At 35.3% G+C, this 17937-nt stretch overlaps 2 protein-coding genes and 1 long non-coding RNA gene across 3 annotated transcripts in view; 1 reads left to right on the plus strand and 2 right to left on the minus strand.

The window, feature by feature from the left end:
* LOC119071267 (circumsporozoite protein-like) overlaps nt 1-9879 on the minus strand; it is a 34296-nt gene extending 24417 nt beyond the window's left edge. The window contains exons 1-2 of the mRNA XM_037176131.1: nt 9778-9879; nt 9553-9712 (exon numbers count right to left, since the gene is read on the minus strand). Coding sequence (XP_037032026.1) covers nt 9553-9712 — 160 coding nt within the window. The 5' untranslated portion in view covers nt 9778-9879. The remainder of the gene's footprint in view (nt 1-9552; nt 9713-9777) is intronic.
* Nucleotides 4951-5300, minus strand: LOC119071349. Its single transcript, XR_005086616.1, has 2 exons — nt 5216-5300; nt 4951-5156 (listed from the first exon to the last, which is right to left on the minus strand). It is a non-coding gene; the product is annotated as an uncharacterized LOC119071349 (long non-coding RNA).
* LOC119071231 lies at nt 6342-8057 on the plus strand. The gene is made up of 6 exons (XM_037176050.1): nt 6342-6419; nt 6481-6744; nt 6800-7404; nt 7471-7659; nt 7714-7800; nt 7862-8057. Exons 1-6 carry the CDS (start codon nt 6384-6386, stop codon nt 8007-8009), a joined length of 1329 nt encoding a protein of 442 aa, XP_037031945.1. The 5' UTR covers nt 6342-6383; the 3' UTR covers nt 8010-8057.
* Nucleotides 9880-17937: the final 8058 nt, after the last annotated feature.

The following is a 17937-nucleotide window of genomic DNA, read 5'->3' on the forward strand; positions in this document are numbered from 1 at the left end:
TGCAAGTACATAGAAAATGTTTCTATGACAATAAAGGGGCTAGGTTGTTGGAGTCTTATCTGACAACGCATAGTCGATTGTCTTGTCTGATAGAATTATTCGACAAAAGTTGTTGACAAAAATTGGGCAGCTGACAAGGAGGCTGACAAATCTGAATAAACTCACCTAACACAACAAATGTTAAGAAAAATTCGATGCATTTCGTAAAAGAAAAAAATCATTTTGCTCAACCTTTTACAAAATGAGTCAAAAAATCGTTTTGCTCAATCCTAGAGAATTCATGCCGTTTTGTCAGCGATATTTGTGTTACAACTTACAACGACCCGGGCTGACCTGAAGATTCAGGTTCAGGTTAAGTAATTTTATACGAATACCTGCGCTGAAACTGTTTTTCAAACTTGAAACTTCATACAATATTTCCGTGGCATCTGATAGTTTTTACTTGATTCACAATCCGGTTCAGAATTCTAGCACAAAACTTCATAACGATCTGACGCGTTCCGAGCTTTAATCTCCAAAGATTTATTGTGAAGTTAGAAGTTTTCACACTTCTCACGGTGCTCCAAGCAAGATACATTTTGTTACAAAGAGTACCCAAAAATTGAGCATTACTGTGAGTAACGTTTCATTTTATTTTCTGATGCAGCGGTTATTTTTCGATTGTCCTTACCACTTTAAACATATTTGCTAGTCCAAGAAATTTCAACATGTTGGGCGCCTAACAAATTGAACACAATTTGCAATAATGTAAATTTATCTATCTAGAACGATAATCTCGAGCTTATCTCCCTAGGGAGTTTTTGCTTATCTCGATATATCTGTTCTCGACAGATAAAATATGGTATGCACCTATTGCCAGACTGTTATTTTGACGTGTAGGTATTACTGCCCACGCCTTCGGCTCTGGCAATAATGTCCTACACGTCAAAATAACAATCTTGGCAACAGGTACATAATATATATATATATATATATATATATAATTGTTCAGCTTATGTCATTCATTGAGGCCCGAACTGGCCATATACGGTGACTTAGCAAATCACAAGTGCGTTTTTGTAATTTTATTCAAATATTTGAGGTAAAGTTTTGGTTCCGTGACGTAAACTTAACTTTAACTCACGTTTTTGAATAAAATTTCTTTTCGGTATTTGGAAGATAAGTAAAAGTTACAGCTTTTGCTGTAAAGTGATAACAATTTTACAATTGTGTGGATTTGTTGGAAGTCTGTTTCAACTTTATCTCGTAATAAACGGAAGATATTTCTGTCATTGCGTGTGCAAATAATGTGTATAGTAGGACTCCAGTATATCGGGATTTTTTTTTGTCTTGTGTTATTGTTCCCATCTGAATTTTTGAATTTTTGAAGAACTTACAATTGAAACAGAATGCCACCAATAAATTGTAAATTAACACATCTGACAGATTATTATTGCGTGTCGTGGTTTTTCTTGTGCAGAAATGTCACGGAGGTCATTCTTACTTATCTAAAGAAATTTTTCATTCAAACACAGTCCAATATGATTAAGTGTAAAAACCCACTGTGAGATAAAGAAAATAGTAGATTATTCACCTCTGTCCACATGTTTATTTAGACACTTGGGGAGTTATTGCATGAGCCAAAGGCGAATGTTATAACCCCAAGTGTCTAAATAAACATTTGGACAGAGGTGAATACGCTATTTTATCTACCGACGGCGAAATAATAGCACTTTTTCACTGCTATTGTTTCACCTAGGTAGATAAATGGAATTTATCTTCCATGTGTGACTATTTCATACATTACTCGTTTCTGTATATAAACTCTAAGCCATACGTTATTCTGGTTGTCTAGGGATATAATTTTATTACTCTTCTAGGGTAAATTTTATTTCCGTTTTTTATTTTGAAGAAAAAAACCAATGACCCGACGACGGAGATTCGAACTCCGAACCTCCTGCATATCAACAAACTACGCTAACCATTACATCACCGAGTCTTCTAATATACCAGATATGCATACTCTAATGTTGCAGCGTGGGACTCAATTTATAAAGTACATAAGCAACATGTACTACAAAATTTCGTGTGTGTGTGTGTGTCGACGCCATGTGTGTTTTTTTTTCGTTTACGTGGTATATCAATATGTAAAAAAGCGTAAGGTCTCAGTGCGCAGCAGATATTCGTTCGATTGGAAGTTTACTTACGATAAAGAGATCAGAATACTTTCTTTGCAATTTATTTTGATAAAACAAAAACAAAAAAAAAACAAAAAATATTTGTTGCGGGAAGAGAACTCACGATCTTATGCATAAAAAGTTCACGCTCTAGCCGATTCGGCCATTGAGACTCATGATTACATTTGATTTTGTTGTCATGAAACCCCGCATGTATGTAGAACATAAGCAATGACCATATATGTGTTAGTGACTCTGTCGCAGGTAGTCTGATCATTTTAAAAAGTACATAAGTATTTAACATGCACGACAAAATGTCGCGAGTGTATGTGTGACTCGCATAATTTATTTTATCTACCTAGGTGAAAAAATAGCAGTGAAAAAGTGCTATTATTTCGCCGTCGGTAGATAAAATAGCGTATTCACCTCTGTCCACATGTTTATTTAGACACTTGGGGTTATAACATTCGCCTTCGGCTCATGCAACAACTCCCCAAGTGTCTAAATAAATATGTGGACAGAGGTGAATAATCTACTATAGAACGAAAAATAATCAAATTTTGACTAAATGGATTCTTGTTATTCAAAATTACGTTGTGTAGTGTTTTATCTCAGGATTTCGGTAACGCAATTAGTTATTCGATTGGACAAATATCTGCCGAGAAATGTGTCATTGCAAATATGGTGTAATCAATATGACAAAAAGGCTAAGGCCTCGGTGCCCAGCAGATATTTCTTCGATTAAAAATATAGCTACTATACTGGAGATCAGTTTATTTACTATTTTTTGTGATAGAAAATGAAAAAAAAAATGGAAAAAAATGTTTGTTATGAGGATAGAACTCACGATCATATGCATAAAACTGACGCGCTCTAGCCGATTCAGCCACCGAGATTCACGATGATGTTTCGATTTGTTGCCATGATTTTGTTTAATTGTCACACATGATGCTTTTGTATACACATAAGCCAAACCTTTCAGTGGTGTTTGTATGTCTTCGAGTTTATATACAGAAACGCTGAATGTATGAAATAGTCACACATGGAAGATAAAATATCGTATTGCTATGTGAGAAAAATCTCGAATCACTTCTTATGTACATATTGTATACACACGCGTTCGCTTCGCTCACTTGTTATATACAATATGTACATACGAAGTAATTCTCGATTTTGTCTCACATAGCAATAAAATACTATTCTTCCAGAAAAAAACGAAATAGCCAGCGATAACAGAGCATCACAATTCCAGCAGGGATTCTTAGTATAAATATGTGTTACTCTACTACCATTGGTATCATTTTAATTCGATTCTTCGAGTCAAGAACAACCAACAACAAATCAAATAAAAGTAAGAATTTTTTGACGACGCCCAAGTCTATCATCACTAATCAATACCCCGTTTTGCAGATGCAAATCATCAAAATTGTTCTACTTGTCGCAGCTGCTGTGTTCGCTGTTTTGGGAGGTGTTCAAGCGGAGCCGATTCGCGATATTAAAGGAAACACTGCCTGTTTATGACAATTCACAGGGCCAGAGATGGGCAGACTAACACCAAGGTCGTATTAGCTTTGATAGGTCTTACAATCCTGTATGAATAGAACGATTTTGTAAATAAAAACAAAAAGTTTTGTCGCCACTAAACATAGAAATTTTCACATATCACGTTTGTACATACAATTCTCACCAAAATGAACATTGTGAAAACACAAAATGTACCTAAGTTAGGCTAGGCTATGCCTTCATCTTGCATATTCAAGTGTTAATAGTGCAGTTATATGAAACACTTACCATCACGAGACACACGATATGTTGTGCTAGAAAGGTAAACACAAAAAGTTCTGCAGTGTTCGATTTTCTTCATTGCATAAATCGTTGTATGCAACACGAGTCGCATGTTGGTATATCATCTCACACGTTGTCTTGCCAACCTCGGCTTCGCCTCTGACATCTAATACGATAATATACATCCATACGATGCTTGTTACATAAATAACTATTGTTGCATACTGCCACAGAATATGAGTGTCATACACACAATTACTGTTACACTATATGACCAAAATGCGAAAATTCCATACATTTGACAGAAACGTCACGATATGGCATAAAGTTGAAATTGAAATCGATCCAACTTTTTCTAAATAAAGAAAACAAGTCGAACCAACCTTTACATGTCAAAGTGTGAAGAAATATCACATTCTGAAATAGATAAATCAAAATCTGTAAATGTTAAACTCCAAGTTTCATCGACTTGTGGAAAATTGGCTACTCGACACCCCGAACGTTGCAGTTACGAGTTCGAAAACCTATCGGTATTTTTCCCTCCTGAATTTAAATCCAGAAGAAATAAATTTCTAGAACGTCTGGATCGGGAGCTAGACCTATTTTAAGTTAAATGGTAATGCAACTGGTGTGAGCGAGACGAATATTGTTGTCTCTCTCACACTAATTGAATTCTTATTTAACTTAAAACCGGGTCTATCTCCTGATCCAGACGTGCTAGAAATTTCTTTTTTCCTGATTTAGAATCAGGAGCGAAAAATACCCATAGGTTTTCGAGTACATATCTGCAGCAATTTTTTATTTACCATCTGTTTAGTCGATTGGTTCTTTTTTGATGGATTTTGTTGTTCCTTGTTATACGAATAAAGACGGCCTGCTACTTTTGAGCGTTATGTTTTGCCAGAACAAGTTGATGCCTAACCTAGGTACATTTTGTGTTATCACAATGTTCATTTTGGGGAGGTTACGCAAAAGGATTGCACAAACGTGATATGTGAAAACTTCAAAGTTTAGTGGCGACAAATTTTTTAATCGATCTATTTATGCAGAATTGTAAAACTTATCAAAGCTATCTGTCCATCTTTAACCCTGTGAATTATCATAAACACTGCCTGTCACGGTACCGTTAATATCGCGAATCGGCTCCGCTTCAACACCTCCCAAAACAGCGAACACAGCAGCTGCGACAAGTAGACCAATTTTGATGATTTGCATCTGCAAAACGGAGTATTGATTAGCGATGATCGACTTGAGCGTCGTCAAAAAATTCTTACTTTGACTTGTTGTTGATTGTTTTGACTCGAAGGATCGAATTAAAATGATACCAATGGAAGTAGAGTAACACGTATTTATACTAAGAATCCCCGCTTGAATTGTTGCGCAATTACATTTTTCATTATATTACAGTGGGTTTTTACACTTAATCATAATCATGGGACTGTGTGTGAATGAAGAATTTCTTGAGATAAGTAAGGATGACCTACGTGACATTTCTGCACAAGAAAAACCACGACACGCAATAACAATCTGCCGGATGTGTTCATTTACAATTTATTGGTGGCATTCTGTTTTAATTGCAAGTTCTTAGTAATTAGACCGGTGCCATTAGACTTTTACCTTTCAAAAATTCGGATGGAAACGAACGAAATGGTATTCGGTAGTTCTTAAGCTCCTCTACCATGTACTAAAAGTCCTTCACGAACTGAGTTGGATTTAACATAATCGAAATTTATTGGTGGCATTCTGTTTTAATTGCAAGTTCTTAGTAATTAGACCGGTGCCATTAGACTTTTACCTTTCAAAAATTCGGATGGAAACGAACGAAATGGTATTCGGTAGTTCTTAAGCTCCTCTACCATGTACTAAAAGTCCTTCACGAACTGAGTTGGATTTAACATAATCGAAAACATGGGATGATGTTTGAGGTCATCAGGTTATGGTTCTTCGATTTTGCTATCTGGACATATCTAGCTAATCAAACCACATTATCTTATTTATTTCACAAAATTTATAATAAACTTTACAAAATTAGAGTTTTTTTTACTTTCTAAATAGTTTACGTTCAATTATAATTCACTAAAGTTGTACACGTACGTACGTTATAAAATTTGATCCTCTGTCTGTGACTCGCTATTTTTTGATTGTATGTTGTTAAATGGAAAGACGAAGCAGTTTTATCAGTCATTTATTACTTTTTATCGGAAGCATTGAATTAATTTATCGGCCGAATATAATATTCCCTAGCAACATACCATATGTCCCGGTCTATTACAGATATTGACAAAGTTGAATGTGTTTGCTCATTTTGTCAATAGATCTTCAAGTGTGTTCGTTAGCGAAAAGACGTACGACTAATTTTAAGAATAGCAAAATCCCAAATACGAATGTCTGATAACCGAATATATAAAAAGATGACTTCACTTCCATTAAGCAGTCGATTGAATGTTTCCATTACGAGACGAATTGCCTATTGTCAGAGTAAGTTGTATTGTGATATAATTCGACTGCAAGCAAACAAATTTTCTTTTATCTCGCACAGATGAAATTGATCGTTTGCGTTGCACTAAGCTTAATCGCTGGACTCGTTTTAATTAACGCTGAACCTATACAAGAAATTCATGGAACAGTGCAAGGTGAGGTTTATGTGAGAGGGGAACAAATCGGTCCTGATGGGCAACCCATTCATTCCGGTCTGAATGGTGGTGATTATATACCATCCCAAACTGAAGGATATGTGCAAGGTGCGGTTTATGTGAGAAAGCAAAATATCAATCCTGAAGATTCCTATGATGGTAGTTCCACGGTAAAAAAAAATTTGCTTCTAAAAAATAATGTGTTTGACATCTTCTTCTTTTCAGGCATACGATGGTAGATGTGCGACAGATTGTACGAATGAGAATTCATCTCGTGGCCGATTCACAAACGTTGATTTAAGTGTACAAGTTGGATCTGGCGCAACTATCGGTGATTACACAGACATCAATGCAAATTGTGTGATTGGAAGTAATTCTCGAATTGGAAGGCATAGTCACTTGGGAACGGGCAACATAATTCACGACAACGTCCACATAGGTGACCACGTGACTATCAGAGAAAATAACGAAATTGCGAACAACAGCGAATTGAAACGCCATGTGAAATTGGGATCGGGAATCAGAATCGGTTCAAATACTCGGGTCAGCGATCACACAAGGGTACATAATTTCGCAAGTATCGGTAATGAGTGCATTGTGGAAAGTCATTCAACGGTTGAACCTAACGCAAATATTGGCTCATTCGTTTACTGTGGACGACACTCAAGCATAGGACCAGAAGCAGTTATTGGGGACAACGCTGTCATTCATCGACACGCAAAAGTTGTGAATGGTAGACACGTAAAGATTAATGAAGTTATCATAAGATCACCAACTTCGGCTGCGTTGTATGCAAATTGTCTGCCACTTTGTAGCATTCCACAAAATGAGTGCGTTGGGTGAAACTTTGTCAATGTCTTTCGGTCTTTATCAATTTTTTGTATGTCCAATTTCAGTGCTGAAACTGTATCGCAATATCTCCCCTCCTATGATGTTTCATCAGAGGCAAATGCGTTTTTAGGTCAAAAAATTGCAGAAGAGATTCGTGCCATAAATTCGAACTGTGAGAAGGGACAAAATGTCGATTTAAGTGGCGTGGCATTTATAAAGAGCTTGTACCTGATTCTATACCATGGAATAAATGAGTGAGTCGTTTGTAATCGGCAAATGTCTGCCAATGAAACTCATTCTGCTTTCAGCTTCAACTATTACTCACAATTAACAGGAAGTTACACTACTATCTTGAGCGGAGAGCAGCATTTTGGAAGCACGGCCACAAGAAATGTGTAAGTGACTTCTGTCCGACATAAGTGTGACTTTTGCATGATAAGATCACATCATTTACAGGCTTACACCTGAAGTCAAAGATTTGATAATCCGCTTGTTGGTTTTGGAGGAAGACAGTCAACGTATCGACAGGGTTACGGGTGACACATATTGCAAAATGTCGTCAGATATTTCGAACAATGAACGAAACGTTGGAGTTGACCAATGAGACACTACCAATACCATTCTGCAAAATGTCGACCAATACTTTGAATATTTAAGAAGCCAATTGCTCGAATTGAAATAAATAAAGAAATTACGGTTGCCTTCAAAATGATGGCCAACAATATTGCTCGCCTAATATTGCTTACTAAGTCGAAGAGATCCACTTGTGTGCAGAAGTCAGATGTTGGTGATTTGATTGAAGAAAAGGGTGGGGTGGGTGCTAACGTTCATATATGTCAAATCATGCTGTCGTCTACATTTTTCTCCGTTTAGCCAAAAATGTGCCATAAAGGTTTCACGGTTAAAAATGTATTTTAAAAATGTGCAAAACAAAAATTGACATTTAAGTGGTGAGGTTATTTGTAAGGCGACATTTGATGACAGATCAACTGGCCTTCCTAAAATCCAAGTTAGGTATATCACTCGCATTTGATATAATGAGCGTGTTAGCCTTTTGAAGTAGTTGCAAAGCTTGTTGCATAAACTATTTCCTTTTTACAAATTTTGCAACTTCTTTTGCAACTACTTCAGGTTGGTCCCAGTCCTTTGAAGTAGTTGCAAAAGTTGTCGCAAGAAACATTTTCCTTTTACGAATTTTGCAACTTCTTTTGCAACTACTTCAGGCGGGTGAGCGTGTTTGTGTGAACCAAATTATCAAAGGATTTTTCACAAGATTGTCCATTTTGTCAAAAAAAGGTAAAATTATTCGAAATTGATCACAGTAAAATTAGCCTAAATCAAGCTTGGATATTTTGCCTTTTCGAATCGCCATTAAAAAGTGAAATTGACCTGATCAAAATGAAATTTGGTAGGCATTTATCGGAAGCGAAGATTGGGTTTTCCGGCCCACGGTCATTTCAAGGATTTCTTGCAAATTAAACATTTCCAAATCTGGTAGAGAAGAAATGTTAATTTACCACGCAGATATCAGGATGAATTTTCAAGAATATTTGTGGTGCTCTATCGAAACTTTAAACATTGGCCGTGTTGGTTTAATTTCAATTTCTTTAGCCAATACAAAAAAAAACATCAAAAGTTATACCGACTCAGAGCCATTTCATTGATTGTAACAACTTTTTAATTCCTCCTATCAGTCGGTCCTCCTATCAACATCAACATAAAACATCAATAAGCATAAGGATTGGAACGAATGGGTTGTCCATCAGGACCAATTTGTTGCCCTCTCACATAAACCGCACCTTGCACTGATCCTTGAGCTTGGGAACCGCTACCATAAATATCGGACCGAATAGGTTGTCCATCAGGTCCGATTTGTTGCCCTCTCACATAAACTGCACCTTGCACTGATCCTTTAGTTTGGGACGCTGTAGAACCACCACCATAAGGATCTGACCGAAGAGATTGTCCATCAGGACCGATTTGTTGCCCTCTCACATAAACCGCACCTTGCACTGATCCTTGAGCTTGGGAACCGCTACCATAAATATCGGAACGAATAGGTTGTCCATCAGGTCCGATTTGTTGCCCTCTCACATAAACTGCACCTTGCACTGATCCTTTAGTTTGGGATGCTGTAGAACCACCACCATAAGGATCTGACCGAAGAGATTGTCCATCAGGACCGATTTGTTCCCCTCTCACATACACCGCACCTTCCACTGTTCCATGAATAATTTTTATCGGCTCAGTGTTAATTAACTCAAATCTACCGATTAAGCTTAGCGCGACGCAGAAGATCAATTTCATCTGTTCGAGAGAGAAAGTTTTTTGGTTGTTTCATAGCGAATCATATCAATATTATACTAACTTACTCTGATGATATGCAATTTGTCCCTTAAACGAGAACGTTCAATCAAACCGCTTATTTGAAATGAAATAAAGTGGCTGTTTTATATATACTCGACCGGGACCTAGTTCGTCTTTTATCTAGTATTCGTTTTTGGAAATTTTCTTTTCTCAAAATTAATCGCAAGTCGCAGGTCTTTTCGCTGATGCACTTGGAGATTGAGATATGTGTTTCCTCACTTTTTCAATGTCCTTAAGACCTCGTTTGAACCGTGTTCTACTGTTGAACTCGGAACTTTCCCAGTGATACGCGATAATAAAAAGTGGAATTTCCTCGCTATAAAAACTAAACAGCCAGCGATAACAGCGTACAATTCGAGTATGGGATGGTATAAAAATGTGTTGCTCGACTGCAACTGCAATCAGTTTAATTCGAATCTTTGAGTCAAGAACAACAACAACCAACCAACAACAAATCAATGTAAGAATTTTTAGACGACACTCGAGTCGACCATCACTAATCAATAACCGTCGTTTTGCAGATGAAAATCATCAAAATAGCTCTACTTGTCACAGCTGCTGTGTTCGCTGTTTTGGGTGGCGTTCAAGCGGAACCCATTCGCGATATTAAAGGAAACGTGACAGGCAGTGTTCATGATAATTCACAGGGCCAGAAATGGGCAGACTGATTTTACAGTTCTGCCATTATTATTTATCTTCGTAATTATAAAAATTGAAGAAAATCAGTCCAAGAATCGAAAGACCAACCACTAATTGATTTGTTTTATAAAAGCACTTCGTCTCGTCTTTTTTTAATTTTTTTTTCGTTCAAATTTTTCTTTATTGTTTTTGGTTGTTCTTTTTAGAAAAATAAATTAAGACAAACAGTTTGAATATACAGATTTGCAGATACTTATCCAATTTATTTTAAATGAAAATCGAATAGGAAAATCTCAACATTACAGATTCGGCGCATCAAGATGACTTTATTGCTCAGCGTACTTTTTTCGTGATGCTCCTTCAACGCACTCCACATTCCTGTCCTCAACCAACAAACCAATTGTAGCACGCGCTTTATCGTCGCTCTTTTTCCATTTATCGACCTTTGCTTGGTTCGATCTATCGTTTAGCAACAAAGGAGTCGCTTCTGTAATCACATGCCAAACTTCCTCATTGATGAGCAGCAATTTTATTCGGTATTTCCAGGTGAAATAATTATCATTGTTCAGCTTGATGATGGATGTCTTTACTTTGTCAGCCATTTTCTTCTCCGACCGCTGGTTGAAATTTTCGTTCGCTGGATTTGCTTTTCTTTTTCGCCTTACTGGATTTCGCTTTAGTTTACTGCACCTCAATTTTCTGGACTTTACTGGACTTTCATTTACTGTACTTTAATTTACAGGATACACTTTTGATTCGAATCAGAAAATTTTCTTTCTTACGAAGATGGCCGTTCGCAATTTACTTTCCGGCACGACTTTTTCGTCTCAAAAACTGAAATACTTTATTAACTTTTATTAACGATTGGACTACCTGGGCCCATAACCTGTTGAAATGAACTAAATGTTCCGGCCAAACTTGATGCTTTACTTTAGATTCGTATAATAAAAGCCGACCTTTGATCAGAAAAATATAAAGTTTATTGCGAACGACCTGTTCGTTTCAAGATCTAATACAAAAGAGACAGAGTACAGATTGCATAACGTTCACAATGATGAAAACATACAATCAGTGTTGTCGCATTGATAATCGGAGCAGAGTTGTTGTCGCATGAGTAATTGTATTCCAACACTGTGCAATTTGAAGAATTTAAAAGACCGTTCTATAGGTCTAATGACAATATGTTTTTCTATAAAATATTTTTTGCCATAAAGTTAGAATGGCTCATTTTTGAACTTTTACACAAAAATTAACCATCAAGGCTGTCACACTATTCTGGGGACCTGTACTTCGATCACATTACGCATATCCATTATGGTGGTCAACATAGAAACAAAGTTCTCTCCTTCATTCTGAAAGCTTTCCAATGATTAGCTATGATTAGCAGTGAGTATTTCCAAGGAAATCTACGAAAATCTATTGAAATTTAGAAAAATGTGGAGAAATTTGGGAAAATATGGGAAAATGTTTTCCCAAAAATATTCCTTGAACCTATAGCCTAATATATATGACGTCATATACCTCTTCTTTTTATTTATGCCGCTATAACCCATGTCAACATACCAACAATTTGATAATACGGCAAAGTAAATTACGAATCCTCTTCATGTCTATCATACAAGAAAATAACAAATTGTTTGAAACTATCATTAACTTGTCGCGAATTTTATTCTTAATTTTTAAATAAATCTTTGCTCGTGGAATGAACTCGAGAAGACATAGTAAATGACACCATGGTTTCACGACTTACAGATTCTATTAAAAATAGTTGCTTATGTCAATTATCTAAGTAAATTTGATTTTCTATATTCAAAAAAATATTATTACTATGCTGGTGCATGTAATAAGGCTATTACATGTATAGGCAATAACCTTTACATCACTCGCATAGTAAAACGTCGTACTATACACGGAAAATAAAGTGATATCTCGTATCACGATGAGTAAAAGTACCTCGGGCTGCCGCCCTCGGATACTTTTTCTCATCTGGATACGAGATATCACTTTACTTCCCTTGCATAGTAATGTACTATTTCCATTTCCTTTTCTACTTCGAATCATTTTTTTTGTTCGCCAACAAAATATTACTCCCATGCTTACTTCTTATTATGCCAACATGATACAATAAATTACATGAAAGCAAAAATTGCTATGTTAACAACAACTGATTCAGTCGAAAAGATCGAGTAGAAAATACCTATCATTTGATACCTATGACATACTAACGAATTTTTGACCGTTTAAAATTAACTATTCAGGTAAATGTCTGCATTTTATCTACGATCGCAAAATAATCAACAGGTATAAATCCGAACATTATGTATGCAGCACACTTCCTCAAGTAAAGAACATCCTAAATGTACAAAGCTATACGCATTTGTTAATCAGGTACAAACACAAATGCAAACCGAAAACCCGTACAACCCGTAAATCCATTTCTTTTCGATTAGGTCTTATTATGTTTATTACAACAATAATATCACTAGTTAAATGCTACAGTAGGAAAAAAAAACCATCTCTGAACTGAAAAACGAATAATAATAATAAATAATCAAACACAAGCAATATTAAACGAGAAGAAAGGCCAAAAGAAAAAAAAAATTTTCTGACGACCAGTTTGCTCGTGCTGCCACGAGTTTAGTATAAGCCGCGGGGATAGAAAGAAGTGCGCAATCGCGCATGCGCTTACCCGATCGTGGGAACTAGACTCTTGCCGCGATCCCAAAACATTTCGAAGTCGCTGAAGCAATTCATGGGAGATAAGAATAATTGTGTGTGTATATATACACCGGCAACAATATAATAAAATGATGAATGCCGATGCATTCGTTTATAGTGTACAAACATTTATGTTGTAACATGCACTGAAGTACTTATGATGTATACGATTACCAGCATGCACAAGTGAGCATATAATAAGTTTAATTTAAAGAACATTACTTTAGATAAAGATGTTAAGACGTTGTTTGTGGGGCAATAACAATACGAACAAATTAAGTTGTAAGCTATGATTTATAGGGAAAATTATCATCAGCAATTTAACATAATTTGTGTCAATGATTGGCTTCAATTCAAATCGTCTCTTTTCACTTCAATGTTACACAACTGTTTCCCATTCGATTCTACCATACATATTCAGCAATCATTTTGCTCGGTGTGTAATGCGCTCGAACAACGAGATATTTCTCCATAAAAACAAAAAAAAAAATCTTTAAAATGTAATTCATCCATCCAGTTTGAGTTATGAGAAAAAGTCGGTAATTAAAACCTTTTGACAATGCCTATTAACGGGTGCTCGCAATATGATATTTTTTGCAGCACAATGTGCACGGAAAATGTATTCTTTGGCTTCTTTGTATTCTCATCGAGGATTATTGTAAATTCGACTCGGGTCGTTATGAAAATATTTTTTTGATTGACTATTTATGCATCAGATTCAGAATTAACCATTGAAAGCTTTGAACCGACGGAATATTTTATTTTTCGCTTGTTACGTTCGACACTAGCTGTCGACTAAACATATGACTATTGAAAACGCGATATGTCTCAGTTAGTGAACAACAGGTACATTCATAAAAAGATGCCAAACTTAAACGTGTTACATCTAAAACGAGTCATGGGATTCTACGGAAAACATATGTATGGTCATATAAACTTCGTATAAAAATTATTTTATGGACTGCCACTTAAGCTTACCATAGAACCATTTCGACGATTTAACATTAGACACTACTTAAAATTCAATTTTGATGATTAAAATGCATCGAGTTGTCTTAAAGCGGCATTCAGTTCGGTTGAAATGGTGTTGGTATGGCAATAAATGTGATTGAGAAATAAATAAGTTGATAAATTGTAGATATTTAATTTCAATCGGATGGTATATGGATGATGGCTTAGATTTACTGCGTTCTCCATTCAAGGATAGGAATATGATATGTCGATCGATTCGAACCAAAAAAAAAAGCGCTCGGCTATCAATCAGACTATATGGCCAATACTTACAGTCGTTGCTGCAATTATGCAACATTCAAAATACATTGTGTTACTATATTTACACAATATAATTAGATTCGACTTCTTGATTATTTTATTAAATTACATCTTGAATTAAATCTCTTGGTTCACGATCGCAAATAAATAAACGAACCGCATGGTAACGTATGGGTTAATAACCATTGGGTTATGAATTCAGTGCAAGTTCAGTTATGTATATTATTAATGGCAATTGCAATGAAAGAATACCGATGCATAGAAATGACTTTCGGCATTTCAGAAACAACTCGGTGTGGGAAAATCGTGATCTACAATGATTGTATGAGTTTTATGAAAATTTATGTTTTGGAAGTGCTCAATTTCCATGGGATTTAATTTATGTTTTAAGAAAGAAAATGGATATATAAGGTTGTATATCTGCAACACTGCCAGTAATGAAAGCACGTGCGAAATAATAGATTAATGAATTATACAAAAATTCTTGGTTCAATTTTTTAAAGGTTATCTGTGCAAACTAGGGTTTCTTCAAATTTGCTTGTTTTGTTTTTATTCATAACAAAGTTACACTCTACTTACGACTTGACAACAAGAAAAGAAAAAGAAATGATATTTGGATACACAAATATTCATCTGCTTGCGACAAGACTTTGCGATATTTTAAACAAAAGAAGTAATAGATTTTATGATGATAGATTTACATGATTACGTGAATTTTTAATTCCAATGTAAGCAAAAACTGATATATTAACAATATACTGTGTCTGTGTCACCCGATGCAGAAATTCTTTGCCAACAGTGGTTTGTTTTAAGTTTTCTACATTTTATTTTGTGATTACTTCCAGAACTTTTTATTATCAAGTGACTTTATATCAATTTTTCATTCAAATTATTATTATTCAAATTTTCTATTTCGAATTTAGCATCGAGCAAATTATATCAAATCTTCAATGAGTTAAAGTCCGTTTATTTTTGGTGATAAGAACGATGTGTCATTGCGGCTGATAATGTTCCCGCACGTTTATGGCTAACCAAAAATGTAAATTTTTCCATTGTGATAATAAATTAAGTCATTTCACTCTACAATGGGTTATCATAAGGGAAAATAATGTTCGGTACACGCTTCAAATTTTTTCTACTAAATTTTTTCATCAACCCAAAAGGTCAATTTTATGCCCTCCGTATAGCTTTGAGAAGTTTTCTAATTAGCTGGAAAGATAGTGGTTAAACAAAAAAAAGCATCAGATTTGCCTCATACAGTAAATAACAAAATGTCGTTGAAGTGGAAAATATGAAAGCTGATCGCCAGCCAAAATCAACTATAATTCGATTAAAACTGATCGCTAATCACCTTCATCCGGTCCACTGCATTTTTGATAGAATTATTTTTTGGTCGAAATTCTACAAAAAAAAGTTGATTCGATTATTTACCATTTATCCGACACAACTCAATAGTATTTTGTTAACCAAGGGAAGAAAATAGGAAATTCCACCAAGAGCGAAAGTCAAGGTGGAATTTCCTATTTTCTCCCCTTGGTGGACACAACATATTTCATTTTCATGCTTGCGTTTTGCGAAAATCCGCAATTTTTTCTACTTTGAAGACAATAAAATAAATAGCGTGTTTTGGTATTCAGCCATTTTAGTTGAGAAAATGATTATTAGACCTGTCATTTCAGTGAAGAAAATGAATATTTTCTCACCTAAAATGGCGCCTCTCAGAACGACAACCAACGCTTCATTGTGGACAAAATAAGCATTTTCGAACGCAAGCATGAAAACACCTTCTATCTTATCACGAACCATTTTTAAATGACAAAAAATGTAATATTATTTTGATAAATAAAATATCATCCAAAAACAAATTTAAATGTACTGCCTGATGTTATATTGAGTGTGTACATGTCGGAACGGTATACGTTCTGCTTCGAAAATGCCTTTACATATTATATTTATTCAATGGTACTTAAAAAGAAGTTCGAATCGTGGGAACCGAGAAGCAGGTGGGTTTTGTCATTTCTTACTGTTGTTGTGTTTGAATGCGTTTTTCTTTTAGTTTATTTTTTTCTGTACCTATGTAGCACAGCACATCAAACGCATATAATAAGTTGTATGCTAAACACAAATAAACCGCTTTTCCATCGCTTTTTTAACGATAATTTGATGTGTGAGATGGTAATAATATATATACAAATCGGTGCATTTAGAAAAAGCCATGGAGAACGTAACGAATAAATGTTGCATGTTGCATTAGAGGTTTTCTTTTTTTTGCTAGACTTTTGTTTCTATTTCTTTTGTTATTTTTATAAATTATTTGAGATCCTTATCGTGTATTATTACCTGTGGCAACAGTGTTATGGTATCTGTTAGGAATAAAAACGGAAATCTCGTCTCGTAACAACCGGTAACAACTGTATTTGGTGATCTCCACTTTAGTCATTGTGATTATATGTATGAATAGTCCATGATGGTTTGCTGCGTTGAGATTGCTTACTTTACCAGATGATTTTTCGTCCGAGAGTGCAATGTCGTCCTCCTCTGCGTGAGTAGCAAAAATAGTTATTTTCCTAACACATGCGAAAAGGCTTGTTTACCGATTGGGAGGTTTCCAACACGACCCAGAGGCGAGTTCTGGAATCTGATTCGCTAAAAATTCCTGTTAGCATGAGTTAGGAACAACGTTCTTTCTAAACGACGCGATGGTGGCAATACGCGACGATGTAATATGAACACATATCAATGCTTGAATACTTTCAGATTCGGATTCATAATAACAACAATGAGCTCATTTGATCATCGTAAAACGTGTTGAAAACTTAACGAAAACAGACTTTCATTGCATTTAGTTTTAATAGAATTCTCTGAAAATGTTTTACATAATACGATGCAATATAAGCCAACAGTAAACTCAATACAATCGTAGATAATAAATACCTGTAATTCAACAAACAACCAATTTCGGTTGGTACAACATGTGTTTGTTTTGTCATTTGTACGTTATTCTGAAGTGCTGAAACTATTCTTCTAGTTCCCAAGCATTTATATTGATCGTGTACGATCAACGCATGTATACACATCACATTATGTGAACCTGAAAGTGGGTGGATTGCATGAAAATGTTAAGAATACAAATTAAACGATGATTTATGTGAGAAAATAGTTTTGTTTGGCTGGTGCTAACGACGAGACATGTGGAATAAATATATGCTAATATTTATCATTGTTTGATTGAAACATTTCACGTTCTGAACAATAAATTGAAAATTCGTGAAGTACCGTAAAGTGACATCTTAGGTAATTTGAGAAGAGGTTCACTGTTCAAAAAAATAAACAAAATGATGGAATGGACTTTAAATCTAGTCAAATAATAAACGAAAACTTTTGGCAAAAGAACTGAAGTCTGGAAGCCACAATACAAGAATGATATTTACTATGCTGGTGCATGTAATAAGGCTATTACATGTATAGGCAATTGCCTTTACATCACTCGCATAGTAAAACGTCGTACTACACACGGAAAATAAAGTGATATCTCG

Source organism: Bradysia coprophila, assembly GCF_014529535.1.
Source record: "Bradysia coprophila strain Holo2 chromosome IV unlocalized genomic scaffold, BU_Bcop_v1 contig_144, whole genome shotgun sequence".
NCBI lineage: Eukaryota > Metazoa > Arthropoda > Insecta > Diptera > Sciaridae > Bradysia > Bradysia coprophila.